Raw genomic sequence first — 20136 nt, forward strand, 5'->3', positions numbered from 1 at the left:
AAATTTTAAAAAATAAATTTATTCATTAAAAATTACATGTTAATATAAATGTGGTATTTATGAAACGAGGTATATTTTCCAAAGTAAATGAAAAATATACTCTTTTACCTAAGAGAGTGGTTTTAAAAGTATTTTTCTAAATATCTTGTATATTTGATATATTTCTAAATATCAGAGGTATCTGGAATCTCATACCTGGTTCTGCTCTTGTGATTTTCTTCTTTTTTTACTTTAAAGTATATGAAGAAAATCAGAGAAGGGAAGAGTATTTAATAATCTTTTTGAGTAATTAAGGATATTTTTCTTTGACTACTGTGCCAACATAGAACAAATAGTTTTTCTAAAAGTTAGTTGGAAGGTGGAATCTGTAAACACACATTTTCATATTATGTTGTACTATATTAGTCTACCTATTGAATAGATTTTTTTATCCATGCATGATTTGATAATACCATGCATTGATCATTTGGCAAATATGAATTCAGTGAGTTATATAGATCCTCCAGACATTGACATGTCATTAGATAATATTTAAAACATTACATTTGTTAATATTGTCATAATTTTTGTCTGGAAAATTTTAAAGTATTGCAAACTTTTCAGGCTCATGGTGGTGTTTGAAAGCTCAAGTTTTATCATTGGTAACAAATATTTGGTATTTGTGCCAGATACTGGCAGCAGATCTTTGTCTTGAAGTTACAGGTCTAATTGATTTGTTTTGAAAAAATGTCTGCCAAATACATGTCTGTATAAGCATATTTTGTCTGATACTCTCAAGTAAAAAATGATGGTCTTTAAAAAAAATCATTCTAATTCAGTTCACAGTTTAAACCACCACACACAATTTTTTTTTTCTAGACAACTATCCTATTTCCACATGTAGCATAAGTGCTTTGTACATACTATTTGATACATTGAAGAAGTAGTTGTGGTCAAATGTGTTAAAATGAAATTTAAATATTTATTGCTTTCCCAAGGCTTAACTAAAACTGACTTTATTATTATTATTATTATTTGTAAATGTGCAGCTGTGAAGAATACAGTAACTACCAGTATAATTTGGTGCTACTGTGATAGATTCTGTTAAGACACAGAAACTTTACCTATTGTTGCTTTTGCCCAACCAATATAAATGTCAACAGGTGAAAGAAGCAGTGAACATCTTAGTATTATTATGAAAATAGTTTTGACTTCAGGAAACTTCTGCAATTCTGTTTACTACGCTATACTGTAATGTGAAGGGCTTGCAGTGATCACAAGCCTGAGGTAAAACGATATAGAATTTAGTATAGGTGGATTCTTGAGAGAGAAATAAGTACATAAAGACAATGATGGGAACTTCTCTGTATCAGATTAGTGGATAAGAGACAGAGGAGGAAAGGTTACTGTTATTGTTGTTGTTATTTATAATAAAAATAGTTTTGGTATATAGGACAGGAACTGCCCAAACTCTTTGGTTTGGAGGGAGCTAGAGAAACTGGGAATTTTCAGAGAAGACTTTGTAAAATGAATGGTATTTCAATGCTCAAAAAGTATTTGTTAAATGAATTACTACTTTAAAATAAAGATTCAGTAGGAATGTTTTCATTTATTTGCTAATTAAGGTATCTTTAAGCCTTTCATGCCATTTCTTCATGTGTACTTCATGGTGTCCGTTTAAAGGAATTTATCTGGTAGGACTTTTTATTCTGTAGAAAGACTGAATATTATTTCAAATGTAGGAAATCATCTAGATCTTACTTTTCTGATGTCTTTAGGCTGAGACAGGGGCAATGAGGTGATGATAGGAAGGGTGGATTTGGAAAAAGTATATACAAAGGAGAAAGAAAGTGTCAGAGAGATGACATTAGAAACTGGGGTGAGTCAAAGTGGGTAATAATCATAATAACTATTATTTATATTCACTAAACTATGTGCCAGGGACTGTTCTGAGTACTTTGCATGTGTTAATTTATATTCCTTCCCAAGAGTATTGTCAAATATTTATTAATATTCTACCTTAATACATTAGGAAACTGAGGCATTTGGAAGTTAAGTAAATTGCTCAAGATTATATAGTTATTAAGCAGAATAACAAAAAAGGAGGAAATCTGGCACAAAGGGCTGCGGTATTGGTAAACTCATTATTTCTGTTATATCGTTCATGAGTAATGCCACTAATCAAGGTATCTTTTTTTCCTCCAAATTCTAGAAAAATTCTAGAAAAGAGCAATTTTAGATTCAAAGTAAAATTAATGTGAAAGTTCAGAGTTCCCACACAACCTCTTCCCTCAGACCCTTTCTAGAAGCAGCCTCTCCTACTATTATCCTACACCTGAGTGATGTATCTGTTATAATCAATAAGCCTGTGCTGATGCATCATTATCACCTTAAGTCCATTGTTTATATTAGAGTGCACTTTTCCTATTGTACATTCTGTGCATTTTGACAAATATGACATATATCCACCATTATAGTATCACACAAAGAGATTCATTACTTCGAAAGTCCTGTTTCCTTATGTTTTGGTTTTGGTTCTGGGGTCAGACCTGAGGACCTTGGGTGTACTAGGCAAGCACTCTATCACTAACTTATATTCCATCTCCCCTAAAAATCCTCTGTGTTCCACCTATGAATCCCTCCACACTCCCTTCTCACCCTGTGATAACCATTGGTTTTTAAAATTACCTCCTTACTGTTGCCTTTTTGAGAGTGTCATATAATCAATTTGTAACTCTTTTCCGACTGGCTTCTTTTCCTTAGTAATGTTCATTTATGTATGGGCTGGGGATGTACTAGCTCAGTGGTAGAGCTCTTGCCCAGCATGCACAAGTCTCTGAGTTTGATCCCCATTTTCATACAACAAACAAACAAGCATCTATGTCTTTCATGGCTCAGTGACTCATTTCTTTTTTAAATTGCTGAATAATAGTCCATCTAAGTTTTTTTTTCCTCCTGTAGTATATCTTCTAGGAGATATATAGTTCTACACTCTACATATGATCCATTTTAGTTATTTTTTGTGAAATGTGCACAGTTCATTTCCAGATTTTTTCATGCTAATATTCAATTTTTTTCAGCACCATTTGTTAAAAATTATCTTTTTTTTCAATTGTTCCTTTTTCTCCTCTGTCAAAGATCAGTTTTGTGAGTATATTTCTTGGCTCTCTCTCTCTAATCTTTTCATTTATTTTTTTAAAAATTAATGCCATACTGGTTTGATTACTGAAGCTTTAGAGTAAGACCTAAAGTTAGGTAGTATCAGTCTTGTAAGTTTCTCTTTCTTCAGTTGTGTTGGCTCTCCTGGTTTTTTGCCTCTTCTTATAAACTTTAGAATCAGGTGTTTGATAATACACAAAATACTTGCTGGGATTTTTATTTGGCTTGCATTGAATTTACAAATCAAAGTGGGAAGAACTGAAATTTATCAATATTGTCTTCCTATCCATGAACCTATAATATATTTTTGTTTACTTAACTCTTTTTTTTGTTATTCTTTTTAGATACACATGACAGTAGAGTGTATTTTGACATATATACATAGAGTATAACTTATTGTAAATAGGGTTCCATTCTTGTGCTTGTACATGATGTGGAGTTTCACTGGTGGTGTATTCATACATGAACATAGGAAGTTATGTCAGATTCATTCTGTCTTTCCTATTTTACCCCCCATTCCTTCCTTTTATACTTTGTACTTTATCTCCAACTTATCTTATTCCATGATTTGTTCTAATATTTGGCATAAAGATCTTAATTTTGGTGCTATGTTCGTGCATATGAGAACCTTGGTCTGAGATATGGCATCACAGAGTGCCATCTGTGGAAAATCTAGGTGTCTTTGTAAAATATATATGCATATTTGTGGAAGTTTTCTTTTTTTTTTTATTGTTGGTCGTTCAAAACATTACATAGTTCCTCATACATCATATTTCACAGTTTGATTCAAATGAGTTATGAACTCCCAATTTTATCCCGTATACAGATTGCTGTATCACATCAGTTACCCTTCCATTGATTGACATATTGCCTTTCTAGTGTCTGATGTATTCTGCTGTCTGTATTATTCTCTACTAGTAGAGGAAGTTTTCTACATTATAAATCTGTACATGAATTTTTTTAAAAATGTGGCTAAAATGACATGCCACATCAGACAGAAATTTTTGAAGATAGAGGAAACTTTTAACAAAGTTTAAAAGAGAAAAGTTTTAAAAAATTATTTCTTGGATGTTAACGAATAAATTTTCATTATACTTCATAATGTGACATTTTTTCCCCCTATTCCGTTTAGTTTTGTCAGCCTGGTGGATGGCAGCTATCCAGAGAGAGGAAACAGCCAACGTTCTTTGTGGTGGTCCTAACAGACATTGACTCAGATCGACATTACTGCTCATGCCTAACCTTCTATGAGGCAGAGATCAATCTCCAGGTACAGAGTATTTTCTAGCCAAAGTATAGTCAGAGGGACAACATATCTGCCACATTTGTATTTTTATAAAACTGCAAGTTTGAGTTTTATGGGCTACTTTAAAAATCATGAGGAACTTCTTATATTTTTGCATTTAATGTTGAGTAGGAGAGCAACAAGGTAAAGTTTTTTAAGAGTTTGATTATCTCTGATAAAAGTATTTACCATAATCTGAATATTTCTAAGAATAGCTTATCCATGAATTGGTTTCTTAAAAGTAATTTCCTCTTGTGGTGAACTTTTGATTTTTCCCTCCCAGTCCACCAAGGGGATCTTTCATAGAACATAAGAATATTTAATCCAAATGTTTATAAGTCATTTATCACAATGCTTGACATTATTGTTATAGCTCCTAAGTAAATGTTAACTCATTCTTATTAGTGGTAGTATTAGCAACATAATCAGTCCAAAATTCATAGGCTACAATTATAGAAATTTAAAATAAACTTCTCTTTCAAAGTATTGTTTGAGATTCTTAGTTTTAACCTTTGACTGGATGTACTTTCTCTAACTTATGAAAAGATTTATGATAAAGTATAGAACAACTTATGGCATTTCAGTGATTGAGTTTGCGAGATGAGGGACAAGTACAAAACCAATTCTGGATATGAAAAATAGTTCACTTGGTGCTGCTTTCATAGAAACCACACTCTTTTCATGTTTTATGACCTGGCTCTTATGGTGCTGGATATGAGATTGGTATAACTGTCACCATACTTTCCCCAGAAAATCCCGTCTTCCATATGCAGTCACTGTCTCACACTGCTGACTTCTAGTTGTAAGTCCAAAATGTAAATCCAAAATGTTTCCTTGGTGGAGGTCAGATTGCTTTCTGAACCAACCTCTCTGAAAGTGAGTCAGAAGAACATAGGGTCTTTTATAGTTGTTTGGTTTGCTTTCCATGCTGTGTAATACATGCTGTGTAATACAGAAGGAAATTAAAGGTATTTGGTGATATTGGATGAGTGAATTTGCTTTATTTGCTGCAGCTTCTGCTACATAGAGATGAATATAAACCACCATTGGGGAAAAATGGGCTTGTTTTCTGAAATGGCTTCCCAAAGCAGTATTTGTAGTTTCAATTATGTTTATTAAACTCATAAGATCTGAATTTTCTGAATGTAGAAATCTGATTTTTCAATACAATAAGAGATAGATCACCGATCATGACACAGTTTTAAATTATCCAAGTTCATTAGATTTATGTATTAAAACAAATATACAAGCTTATGTATTTACAGTGAATTAAAAAGTTGCATAGAGGGGTTAGGGTTGTGGCTCAGTGGAAGAGCACTTGCATGTGTGAGACACTGGGTTCAATCTTCAGCACCACATGAAAAAAATAAAATAAAGTTGTTGTGTTTATCTACTGCTGAAATATATTTTATATTAAAAGTTGCATAGGTGCTGGGGTTGTGGCTCAGTGGTAAAGCACTCGCCTCGCATGTGTCGGGCCCTGGGTTCTATCCTCAGCTCCATATAAAAATAAATAAAATAAAGGCATTGTGTCCAACTACAACTAAAAAATAAATATTTTTTTTTAAAAAGTTACATAGAACAAAATGTGCATTATCCCAGGATTAGGATTGTGGCTCAGTGGTTGAGTGCTTGCCTCACATGTGTGAGAGCCTGGGTTCGAGCCTCAGCACCACATATAAATAAATTAAATAGAGGTAATGTTTTCATCTACAACTTAAAAAAAAAGTGCATTATCTGCATTATTAGCACATTCTATGTTGTCGGACCTTTGTGGGAAACTCACAATCTGAAGGTTTTTAATTATGAAGTCAATCCAATACTTGATGTGAAATATTTAAAAACTGTTAGCATATTGCTTCTGTTTAAAGTAAGGATTTTGTTGTCAATGGGAACAGAAAATTTAGAAATCTTTGATTCTTCTGTCCTAGTGTTTATTTTTATTTTTTTATGTAGCATTTTTATTGAATAAATTAAGAACTTATAACAGATTTTAGAACAAAAACAAAACAGAAAATAGTTTCCTGTATAAAATGGAATACTAATAATTAATACTATTCATGCTATTAATTCATAACTTACAAATTGCTACAACAGAATATTTGTTGATAGTGAAAATTACTGAAGGTAATTTAACTAAAAAATTCTGTTTACTCATGCAATAAACGATAGTATAATTTTTATTATTCTTATATTTATCTGTATAACTATTTGTATAAAAATTTAGTATCATATTCATTTATTTAGTTTTAATTGGTGAATAAAGTTTTATACACATATGCAGTGAAACCATGAGGTTCTTATATAGGTCTACTTTGTGAAGTATATAAATCGAACTATTTAACATATTCATTGCCTCACATATTTTTCTTTTGTGAAAACATTAAAAATATGCCCATTTAATAGTTTTTAATTAATTAATTTACTTATTTATTTTAAAATTTTGATTTGTTATATATGATAACAGAATGCATTACAATTTTTATTACACATATAGAGCACACTTTTTCATATCTCTGGTTGTACACAAAGTAGAGTCACATCCTTCATGTCTTCTTACAAGTACTTAGAGTAATGATGACTCCTCGCATTCCACCATCTTTCCTACCCCTATGTCCCCTCCTTTCCCCTTCCTCTCCTTTCCCTCTTTGCCCTATCTAGAGTTCATTTAATCCTCCCATCCCTACCCCCACAGCATATTGTGGATCAGCATCCTTAAATCAGAGAAATCATTCAGCATTTGGATTTTTGGGATTGACTAATTTGCCAATGATATGATTCTATACCTAGAAGACTGAAAAAGTTCCACCAGAAAACTTCTAGAACTAGTGAATGAATTCAGCAAAGTAGTAGGATACAAAATCAACACCCATAAATCCAAGACATTTCTGTATATCAGTGACAAATCCTCTGAAAGGGAAATGAGGAAAACTACCCCATTTACAATAACATTTAAAAAAAAGAGAGAGAATAAACTTAACAAAAAAGTGAAAGACATCTACAAGGAAAGCTACAAAATGCTACAGAAAAAATTAAAGAAGACCTTATAAGATGGAAAGATCTACCCTGTTCTTGGATATGCAGAATTAATATTATCAAAATGACCATACTACCAAAAGCACTATACAGATTTAATGCAGTTCTAATCAAACTCCCAATGACATTCCTCATAGAAATAGAAAAAACAGTCATGAAATTTATCTGGAAAAATAAGAGACCCAGAAAAGCTAAAGCAACCGTTAGCAAGAAGGGTGAAGCAGACCTCAAACTATGCTACCGGGCAGTAGTAACAAAAACAGCATGGTATTGGCACCAAACAGACTGGTGGACCAATGGTACAGAATAGAAGACACAGAGACTAACCCACAAAATTACAATGATCTTATATTAGACAAAGGTGACAAAAACATGCATTGGAGAAAAGATAGCATCTTCAACAAATGGTGCTGGGAAAACTGGAAATCCATATGCAACAACATGAAATTAAACCCCTATTTCTCACCATACGTAAAACTCAACATGGATCAAGGACCTAGGAATTAAGCCAGAGACACTACGTCTAATAGAAGAAAAAGTAGGCCCTAATCTCCATCTGTGGGATTAGACCCAACTTCCTCAATAAGACTCCTACAGCACAAGAATTAATGTCCTAGTATTTAGATGCCAATAAATAGATGATCAAATTCCTGTTTTTGTCCAATTCAGTCTAAATAAGAAGGGATTATCTCTTAACCTTAAACTTTTCAGTGTATATTTTGAAGGAACATAAACAGTACAGTCACAAATCTCAGGAAATTTAACATTGATATAATACTTTAATCTACTATACATATTCCATTTTTGTCTATTGACCTAATAATTTTTTTTTTTTTTTTTTTTTTTTTTTTTTTAGGCCAAGTCTTGCTATGTTGCCAATTCTGGTTTCAAACTCTTGGGTCCAAGTGATCTGCTTACTTCAGTCTCAGAGTAGCTGAGACTGTAGTCATGGACTATTATACCTGACCTAAAAATATTCTTTGTAGTCAGTCTCCTCCTGTATTTTTTTTTTCCAAAGCAAGTCAACATGTCTCCCATACATTGCATTTAATTATCATTTCTCTTTTTCTCTTTTCATCTGGAATAGTTGTTCAGATTCTTTGTTCTGTAACATTTTTAAATAATATAATTTCTGTCCTCCTTTTTAATAAGATGTTTTTTATTTAGTATTTTCTGACGTCTCTCATTAGATCCGGGTTATGCTTCAATAGGTGGAAATACTACACAAGTGTGTTCCTTCTATGTGTGCCCTTCTAAGTGTACATATTTGGAGGTACATACTGTGTATCTTTCCTTCACTAATGATGTTAATTTTGGTAACCAGTCAAGTCATTGTCAGATTTCTCCACTGTCTAGTTGCTTCCCCCTCCCCCCATTTGCTGCTAATAAGCAACCTATAGGAAGACACTGAAAGATTGTACAAATATTCTACTACTCGTCACTCGTGCTCTCTAGATTTACCCATTTACCCATACAAAAGTATGGTTGCAAAATAATTATTTTTTTCAACTCTACTCCAGTCAATAGTTGACATTTTACTATAAGCAAGAGCTCTTCATTCTTGCATGAGTCGTAGACTTTTAGATTCCAATTGTTATGCTTTTTTCCCCATTACTTCAGTAATATATAATCCATTAATTTTCTTTAAAAATCATCTTGTACATATTATCCTGTATTGAACAGTGGGTACCTCTCAAGCTAGGCTGGTTCCTGTATTTTTTTTTCAATAAGGCCCCATCTCTTTTTTTAACTTTCTGTCCTAACAAAGCTGAACTAGGCTCATCTTATTCATTTTCAGCTCAAGCCTTGAAATCATCCATTTCTTCAAGGAGCCTTGGCTTCTTTGAATATCAAATGATAGTGGAAACCAAGATCTGAGTTTTTGTATATTTTGAAGGAGTGTTTTAAAAAATTATTTTTCTTATGATATATAGTATTTTCCTACTTGTCATTTTAAGTGGAATAAATATTATAATTTAATTTGTCTTCAACTTACCAAAGTTTTAAGTTTGATTCACATGAGTTCTTCCAAGATTCTGAAAATTTAAATAAGTTGTGAGAATTTTGGCTTCTTTGTAGCTACTAGCCAGAATTTTAAGACTGCTTTTCTATGTTGGAAACAGAAAGTTTAATGTCTTTAGAGTTTGGTCCAATTGAGGGTAAAACAACGAGGTAGAATTTGGAAAAAATTTAAATAAATTAAAACCCAGAAGATATTCCTTTCTAGGTCATCAGCAAGGTTGTTCTCATTTTTGGCATGAACTATTTAGCTATGTTCTTTTTAAAAAATGTGTTTTTCTTTTATTTTTGGATCATATCATCAGTTCAAAATAGATCTTTTAATTCTTGTTGTGAATTACTTCATATCACATATTCTATGACACACTGTTTGGAAGCTGAAAAAGGAGGAACTTAGGGATGTACACCATCCAGAGAATAATTGTGCAACTTTAAAAATGTTGGCTTGATTACCTTTTCCAAGATACAGTAATACTGTCAGTAATCACAAGCAAACTTTGGCATTAAACTTTTGATAACATATTTCTAAAATTATTCAACTAGGGAATGTGATACTAGATTTTTAAAATAGTAGTCAATAAAATATGACAGATTTGGTATGGGCTTTAATGGCTTAGATAAAATATACAATAGACTTAAGTTTTTTGTTTGTATCTTTTTAAAATTGCTTTAATGTGATATATCAGCAAATTGTCATCAAAGAAATTGGGGAAAATAAATGATCATAATGTGGGGAGGTAAGAGGAAGAATAAAGAGGGAAGAGACAAAGAAGGCATAAGATATACTTCTTTATTTTAGTGGGTTTGAATTCTAGTTCAGGAGACAAAAATCAAAACTGATACACAAAATATCTCAAATATGCTAAGTATTATTTAATCAAATATATAATAATTGAAGGCTGGGCAACTGGAATAAGTCTTCCAGAGTTTAAAAGATTGAGTAGACATTTAAAACATAAGAGATAATACTTAGAAAAAGGGAAAGATAAAGGGTAATCCAGACAAAAACTATGGATAGGAACAGAGATTTTAGAGCTTATGATAAATTAAAGACTTATCCTATTCTGAATACTGTGTTAAAAGTTAAATAACACTTTTATTCCATTTTATTTAATTCATGTGTATGTTATTTTATTCTCACAAAAACATAATTTGATAGGTTCCTATTATATAGATAAGACTAAACGATAATATCCAGGGACATTCTATTTAATAAGTCAATGAGCTTGACTATGTTTACCTCTGAAGACCAAATACTAAAACATACACTATAACACTAAAAGTTATATCAGTGTGTTATTTGTTCAAGAAAAGACCAATTATGGGAACAGAAAAGGTAGTTGAGAATCTCTCTGGTGTGTATGGAAAAATCAGTATCCTACAATGGAAGCTACATTTCAACAAGTATTAAATAGTCAGTGAACCATTTGAAAAAAAATAAATGTTCATAATAGTGTACAATAATTCCATGCTCAAGGAATTAACTGGAAATTGAAGTAATAAAATGGATTTCTTAACTAATCGTTATATGGGAAAACTTGGAATCCCAGAAGAAAATCACTTACAGAACATTTAAAAGATTTATCTGAAGTACAACCTAGTACCACACCCTTAATCAAAGTTAACTGTGCTCATTTTAGAAAATTTACAGAGTATCAGGAGAAAAGTAAGGGAACAGAAAAAAAATTGACTGCTTTCTTCAAATGATAAAGATTTATAAAAAACTGAAATGGCTATGCCCTAATTCATCATGCATATATTGAATCAGTCTCCTAATAGGCAATTGTTTCCCATTTTGTCAGCATTATAAATAACATTGTGATGAATGTCATCAGAAAATTTTTGGTTTCCTCAACAGGGTTTAGTCAACAAAATAATCTATCTTATGGAACTAGAAATTAGGAATAGTTAAGTGTAGGAACTGGGTTTTCTGATAATATAATCAACATTATTCTTGATTACATTTTAGATAATTAACATTATACTTGATTACAATCTATACCTTAGGCCTAATCTTAAACCTTATTCAGCAAACAGGGTCTATGAAAAATTGGTGTAAGTTACATTGATTAAGACACAGAAAAAAATTGGGAGACTTCTGCGAGCTGAATTTATTCTGTTGTTTGTTTAATAATTTGCAACACATGCAAATACCCACATGGGTTGTCCTTATAGTACACATGGTGAAGATTATGCTTAGTCCTCAATCCCTTTTAAAAATTGGGTTGGCTGGTAAACAGGACGTTGACTGTCTCCTTTATTCTCCTCAGAGATGTGTTTTGTAGGGCAAAACTATCATTGAATTAATTATAATTACTTAAAGTCATATTCAGACTAGGGAAGGTTGAAGTAAGAATTGCATGTTGTTATAACTATTTTAATTAAACATAGGAAAGATTACTATATTTGAATATAGTTAAGGGAAAAGTGACAAGTTCTTTTTACTGAGATATTTTTCTCTTAAATATCAAAGAAGATGTTCTTTGAACTAATACCATATTTCATGTATATATATATATATATATATATATATATATATGTGTGTGTGTGTGAGTGTGTGTGTGTGTGTGTACATAGATATATAAATGAAGTAGTCTAAATGAGAAGACTCACTTTCTAATGCCAGTTGTGCATTAAATAAGCTTTGTAAACCTTAGCAACTTATTTCATCTTTGGGCATGGTTGCTAGTTTGTAAAATGACATGTGTTTAAAAACCTTCTATTACTATATTTTAATTATTCTGTTAAATTACTTATATCTGATTTTAAATACATATTTTATTGTAGTTCATAATAGACAAGTCATCTCGTATGAATAAGGTGTGCATTTTTAAGATGATTGTGCTTCATAGAATTTACTGCATGATATCTGTTTATAAGTAAATGTTTGATTTCTTTATGAAATGTTTGACTATGTCATGTTTCTTTATCATTAAAAAAGGTTTTGGCCTGTGTTCCTCATGAAAACAAAGCTGAAATCTTAATCTTTGTGTCCAGTTTATTATAAACGTCTCCATCAGGAACTCCAAGGAAGTGTATTTTATTTAATTTAAAAAACTGGTGAACTTTTAAAGATCTTAATTGCTTATCAAACAATATTAATGTAATGTTTTGTCTTAGGAAAATAATTTCACACTTTACTGTTTGGGTTTTTTTCACTAATTTTATCAGGTAGCAAAAAGAACTTTAAAAGTGTTTATTGACTATGGTGGTTCACAAAATTATATTCTTAAATTTAATAGAGCCAAATTTTAAGGTGATTAACCTTGTTAGAAAGAGAATAAACATGAAGTTTACTTGTTGTTTCCCTACCTCTTGCAAAAGTTTGCACTCATCTCTTTTCCTTGAAATATGAAGATTAGCTTAATAGTATTTCTCATAATTTTTACTTTTTTAAGTGGTGCTGGGTATCCACTATAGGAGTCTTATTAAGGAAGTTGGGGCCTAATCCCACATGATGGAGATTAGGGCCTACTTTTTCTTCTGTGAGACACAGAGTCTCTGGCTTAATTCCTAGGTCCTTGATCCACGTTGAATTAAGTTTTGTGCATGCTGAGAGATAGGGGTTTAATTTCATTTTTTTTTTTTTTTTTTTTTTTTTTATAAAGAGAGAGTGAGAGAGGAGAGAGAGAGAGAGAGAGAGAGAGAGAGAGAGAGAGAGAGAGAGAGAGAATTTTTAATATTTATTCTTTAGTTCTCGGCAGACACAACATCTTTGTTGGTATGTGGTGCTGAGGATCGAACCCGGGCCGCACGCACGCCAGGCGAGCGCGCTACCGCTGAGCCACATCCCCCATAATTTCATTTTGTTGTGTATGGATTTCCACTTTTCCCAGCACCATTTGTTGAAGTTGCTGTCTCTTCTCTAGTGCATATTTTTGTCACCTTTGTCTAATATAAGATCATTGTAATTTTGTGGGTTAGTCTCTGTGTCCTCTATTCTGTACCATTGGTTCACCAGTCTATTTGGTGCCAATACCATGCTGTTTTTGTTACTATTGTTCTGTAGTATAGTTTAAGGTCATGCTACCTGCTTCACTCTTCCTGCTAAGGATTGATTTAGTTTTTCTGGGTCTCTGATTTTTCCAGATGAATCTCATCACTGCTTTTTCTATTTCTATGAGGAATGTCACTGGGATTTTGATCATAATTGCACTAAATCTGCATAGTGCTTTTGGAAGTATGGTCATTTTGATGATATTAATTCTGCCTATCACCACTTCTGTTCAACATAGTTATTGAAACACTAGCCAGAGCAATTAGACAGATGAAAGGAATTAAAGGGATATGTATAGGAAAAGAATTTAAATCAATACTATTTGCTGAAGATATGATTCTATACCTAGAAGACCCAAAAAACTCCACCAGAAAACTTGTAGAACTAGTAAATGAATTCAGCAAATTAGCAGGACATAAAATCAACACCCATAAATAAAAGGCATTTCTGTACATCAGTGACAAATAGTCTAAGAAGGAAATGAGGAAAATTACCTCATTCACAATAACCTCAAAAAAAAAAAAAAGATACTTGGGAATCAGCTTAACAAAAGAGGTGAAAGATCTATACAATGAAAACGATAGAACCCTAAAGAAAGAAATCAAAGAAGACCTTAGAAGATGGAAGGATATACGTTGCTCATGGATAGGCAGAATTAATATTATTAAATTGGCCATACTCCCAAAAGCACTTTACAGATTTAATGCAATTCCCATCAAAATTCCAGTGACATTCCTTGCAGAAATAGAAAAAGCAGTCATGAAATTCATCTGGAAAAATAAGAGACCCAGAATAGCTAAGGTAATTCTAAGCAGGAAGAGTGAAACTGGTGCTATCGCGATACCAGATTTTAAACTATACTACAGAGGAATAGTAACAAAAACAGCATGGTACTGGCACCAAAACAGGCTGATAGACCAATGGTACAGAATAGAGGACACAGAGACAAATCCACAAAATTACAGCTACCTTATATTAGACAAAGGTGCTAAAAGCATGCAATGGAGAAAGGATAGCATCTTCAACAAATGGTGTTGGGAGAACTGGAAATCCATATGCAACAAAATGAAATTGAATCTCTTTCTCTCACCATGCACAAAAGTTAACTCAAAATGGATCAAGGAGCTAGGAATTAAACCAGAGACTCTGTGTCTAATAGAAGATAAAGTTGGCCCCAATCTTCATCACATGGGGCCAGGCTCCAAAGTCCTTAATAAGACACCTATAGCATAAGAGTTAAAACCAAGAATCAACAAATGGGATGAATTCAAACTAAAAAGTTTTTTCTCAGCAAGAGAAATAATAAGTGAGGTGAATAGGGAACCTACATCCTGGGAACAAATTTTTACCCCTCAAACATCAGATAGAGCTCTAATCTCTAGAGTATAAAAAGAACTCAAAAAGTTAAACAACAAAAAAACAAATAACCCAATAAACAAATGGGCCAATGACCTGAACAGACACTTCTCAGAAGAGGATATACAATCAGTCAACAAATACATGAAAAAATGTTCACCATCTCTAGCAATCAGAGAAATGCAAATTAAAACTACTCTAAGATACCATCTCACTCCAATAAGAATGGCAGCCATTAGGAAGTCAAACAACAATAAGTGCTGGTGAGGATGCGGGGTGTTGGGGGAGAAGGTACACTCATACATTGCTGGTGGGACTGCAAATTGGTGCAGCCAATTTGGAAAGCAGTATGGAGATTCCTTGGAAAGCTGGGAATGGAACCACCATTTGACTCAGCTATTCCCCTACTCGGAGTATACCCAAAAGACCTAAAAAGAGCATACTACAGGGACACAGCCACATCAATGTTTATAGCAGCACAATTCACAATAGCTAAACTGTGGAACCAACCTAGATGTCCTTCAATAGATGAATGGATAAAAAAAATGTGGCATTTATACACAATGGAATATTACTCAGCATTAAAAAATAACAAGATCGTGACATTTGCAGGGAAATGGATGGCATTAGAGCAAATTATGCTAAGTGAAGTTAGCTAATCCCTAAAAAACAGATGCTGAATGTCTTCTCTGATATAAGGGGAGGGGGACTCAAAATGGGATAGGGAGGAAGAGCATGAGAAGAAAATTACCACTTAAGAGGTAAGAGAGGTGGGAGGGAAAAGGAGGGAGAAGGGGATTTGCACGGAAGATGGAAGGAGACCCTCATCTTATACAGAATACATATATGATGTTGTGAGGAGAAAAAAAAAAAACGTGTGTCACATTAGATTGGGTAGAGAGAAGTGATGGGAGGGGAAAGGTGGGGAAGGGGGGATAGGAAGGGCAGTAGAATAAAATAGACATTATTATTGCTGTATGTATATAGGTGACTGTATGACCAATGTGATTCTGCAACCTGTACAATCAGAAAAATGAGAAATTATACCCCATTTGATTTAAATGTATGAATTGTCATGATCATTATACTGACATGTGTATCTAATAAAAAATAATAATAAAAATAAAGAACAATCAGAATTAATGAATTAATCATCATAAACTGGAGAATTGGAATTGAGAAATATTTCTGCAAATGTAGACATTTTAGAAAATTATTTTTCAGAGGGGAGTGACAGGAAGGGATGGGGTGTGGGGGTAGGAATAATAATAAAATGAATCGAACATTATTATCCTATGTGCTTATATGATTTCGTGACCTGTGTAACTCTACATCATGTACAACCAGATGAATGAAAGTATACTCTTTTTATGTATGATGTATCAAAATTAGAAAAAGAAAAAAATATATATATATATAGTAGATCTTCCTAATTTGGTGAGAATGGAGAACATGCATGCCAACATAACTTCTTAGGTCTGCATAGTTCCCTGGCTTACATACCTTGTCTTTTCAAATCTTGCCTTACTTTATGAAATATGAGATTTAATAAAAGTAGAATAATCTGTTTCTGAAACAAACATTGTATTTACCTCTGCTCATATGATATAGAACATATGAACATATACATACTTGTCCAACACATTTTGTATACTGGAATAGTGTAAGACAACCTTTTCCAGTATGTGTTCCAGAGGGCAATAAGTCTGGAGTAAAGAGGAAAAATACTATATGCTATACCTCATTTGCTTGAAATTACACAGATAATATCTGCATATCAAAGTCTGAGAAATCCTGCAGTAAAGAAACCTTTTATTTTTATAAAACTTGGTTTACCTTATTGTTTCCAAAATTTGGGGGATAAGTAATGTCTGTAAGCTTCCAGGAGAAAATACTTTGGAAATTGCTGCTTGTAAGTATTAAAAACACTACTAGTAGCAGCAAAATCAACTTACGAACTATATGCCTCTAACATAGGAAACTTTATGGGTGAATAAAAAATTGCCCTATAATTGAATTTGTCCTGCCTCTGAATACTGTATAGCCTAGTTGCTATGCTCTTGAAGGTACATATCTGTAGCATATTTTCTTTGCTAGAGGTAAACTCAGTTTTGAACTAAAGACTAGTGGCTTGATTTATCTGAAGACTTGTTAACCTAAAACTTATATTCCTTATGAAGTCATTATTTTACAGACCAATGCAAAGATAAAACAGGTTTTCTCATGTGACCATGCCATTGTGATTAAAAGATTATTTGGCAAGAAATGAGAGAGCTTTTCTGGGGGGAATTTTAAACTATAAAGAATTTTGTAACTACTAAAACTCCTATATTTCCTATTCTGGAAATTTTTAAAGCCCTTAAATTGTTTTACTGAGGCAACTTCTCCAAAATGGTACACTGTAATAAATTATATTTTAAAAAGGAAACTTAGAACTGAAAATTTTTTTAAAGAGAGAGAGAAAGAGAGAGAGAGGAGAGAAGAGAGAATTTTTTAATATTTATTTTTCAGTTTTTAGTGGTCACAACATCTTTATTTTTTTATTTTTTATTTATTTTTTTAATGTGGTGCTGAGGATCGAACACAGTGCCCCACGCATGCCAGGCGAGCGCCTCACCACTTGAGCCACATCCCCAGCCCATAGAACTGAAATTTTTTACTTTCAGTGTTCCTTTTGTCCTTTCTTCAAAAACTGAGTGCTTAACAGAATGTTATGGGAAGAATTTTAGTGTGAAAGAGTACTTGTTGAAAAATGAACATAACACAGAAGATGTTAGTTGCAACAATTCTTGTGAGAATAGAAGAGACAGGACTTAGCAGCTGGTTTAATGTAAAAATCAAGCACCAGAATGCAATGATCATGAAGTTGAAGTATTCAACCTGAATGATAGATAAGATAAACTTTCTAAATCTAGTGCCTGTCTGCTTGGAAAAATCATCACATAAAATCACTCTCTAGGGCCTGGCGTTGTGGCTCGGTGGTAAAGCGCTTTCCTAGCATGTGCAAGGTACTGGGTTCCATCCTCAGCACCACATAAAAATAAATAAATAAAGGTATTGTGCCCATCTATAATTAACAAAAAATCACCCTCTAGTACTTTTTAGCATTTTATTTCAAACATGTTTGAAAGGTAATAGCACTTTGGGGGCAGATCAATATGGTGCATTACTCTTGTAGCCCATATATGGAAGCACTGGGACTATCAACTCTACCAATATGAACCACACAGAGGCTGGGAATCTCTCTAGCAGATGTAGTTCACTGTAACAATTGTAATCAAAGATACTCCAAAGGAGTAAGATTTGGCATGTGGTTATGATATGAATCAGAGATAAGGTGACATTGAAGTCAATGTGAGATAATTCAGTAAACAGCATGTAAAGTAAAAGTGTACATTTAATTGGGTCTACTAAAAGCCAAGAATAATCTTAGAAGAAGGGTTTATAAATATTGCTAAACTGGATAATAAGTAAAAATGATTTATACTATAAAATATTAAATTTCAAAGCATTATCTTAACATCTCTTAAATTCATAGACTGTTTTGAATTTCCTGCTTATTTTTAAGTTTCTCACATAGTTTCAATGCAAAAGCCTGCTACTGTAGAACATACATGAAATAAAGCCAGTATCATTATGTAATTATTATATAAAACAATCTGGCAACTATATAGAAGAGACAGTAGTACCCTTATGTGATAAATCCTTTCTGGAAAATTTTGATTCAGAACATCACCTTATCATCTCCTGGAACAAACTTTATTTTATCTAACAACTTTCTGGGTTGTTTCTTTTATCACAACACTATAATTTTGCTTTGAAAAGTAGGAGCATGAAATTTTCTCTTATATTTTAGACATTGTATTCTTATAGGAGAATTATTAGAAACAAAAATAATTTTAGGATTTACAAGTAAAAGTCAACATCTATAATAAAAAGTTATATAAAAGTGAAATTATTTTTACTTAATATTGAGTTATAGTGTATTGGACCTTTTTTAAATAACTATTCCTTTTTGTGGAGTGTTTAAAGAGCAGCTTTAAGAAATGACAAGTATGTTCTATTTTGTTTTGGTCAAAGTAGGCTAATGGTTATTTATTGAAATGGTCATCTACTCTTCAGGCTGTCTTTTAATGGTACTCTAGGGCATTTATTAGTCTCATAAAAATGTGGGTAGGTTTATCTCTTCCAGGAATTTCAGTCATCCTTTTGTCATGTTGAGTTTGTTTGTAATCCATGAAGAATATGATTCATTAAGTGTGGAAATCTTTGGTTAATTCATACTCATCACATTTTTATTATTTCTAAGGATTCCAGAAAACAACCAACCTAATTTTAGTTTTTGCTTTGTAATAAATGAAAATCTTTCAAGAGTAGATGGGCCTTATTATATATACAGAAAGTTCTCTTTGGTTATGTATATTCAATGAACAGTTAAGTCTTGGTTATATTGCATTCTACTCAAGACTAAATAAGATTCTAAAGGAAAATGAAAATATAGTTCTTGGCCTCAGTAAGTAAGGAGAAAAAGACTTCCCTTGGTAAAATATCCAGAGAACTATTCCCAGAAAAGTATTCCTACATTTATGCACTGAACAAATAGTAAGTATCAATGGTGAACCTAGCCTCTATTTAGGAAGTCAGAAGTCACTATTGAACAACAACAACAAAAAAAACCCAGAAGTCCCATCTTTTAGGGAACATATTCTAGTGGGGGAAACAGACAAACCAAAACCCAAGATAAATAAAATGGATAATATGTTGTTTAGTGATGTGTATCATGGAGAAAAATAAAGAAGGAAAATAGGATTCCAGAGTGTTAGGGCATTGCATTTTCCAGTCCATTGGTCACCAAAGTCTCATCAGAGCAGAAGTCTAAATGAAGGAGACGAGGGACATAACCATTGAGATATCTTAAAAAAGTATTCAGGCAAAGAACAAGCAAGTCCATAAATGTGTAGATGGATACATGCCTAATGTATTTGTAGGCAGCAAGGAAACAAAGTAGAGTTAAAGAATAAAGTAAGTTAATGTGACTGCTGGGGTTGTGGCTCAGCGGTAGAGCACTTGCCCCTGGGTTCGATTCTTAGCGCCACATTAAGATAAATAAAATAAAGGCATTTCATCCAACTACAACTAAAAAATAAATATTTTTTAAAAAGAAGAATAAAGGAAATGAAGGGAGGCTGTTGTAATAATCCAGACAAAAGATAATGGTAGCTCCAAGTATTATGGTAGCAATGGAGGTGGTAAGAAATCAGGATTTCTTGACAGTTGGATATGGTCTATGAAAGAGGGAAATCAG

At 32.6% G+C, this 20136-nt stretch overlaps 1 protein-coding gene across 5 annotated transcripts in view; it reads left to right on the forward strand.

Moving 5' to 3' along the window:
- Sbf2 (SET binding factor 2) overlaps positions 1-20136 on the forward strand; it is a 426980-nt gene that overhangs the window by 174372 nt on the left and 232472 nt on the right. For all 5 annotated transcript variants that reach the window (XM_077798180.1, XM_077798181.1, XM_077798182.1 and 2 more), the window contains exon 3: positions 4271-4408. In XM_077798180.1, the coding sequence (XP_077654306.1) occupies positions 4271-4408 (138 nt within the window). The remainder of the gene's footprint in view (positions 1-4270; positions 4409-20136) is intronic.

This window comes from Urocitellus parryii, chromosome 4, assembly GCF_045843805.1.
Source record: "Urocitellus parryii isolate mUroPar1 chromosome 4, mUroPar1.hap1, whole genome shotgun sequence".
Taxonomy (NCBI): Eukaryota; Metazoa; Chordata; class Mammalia; order Rodentia; family Sciuridae; genus Urocitellus; species Urocitellus parryii.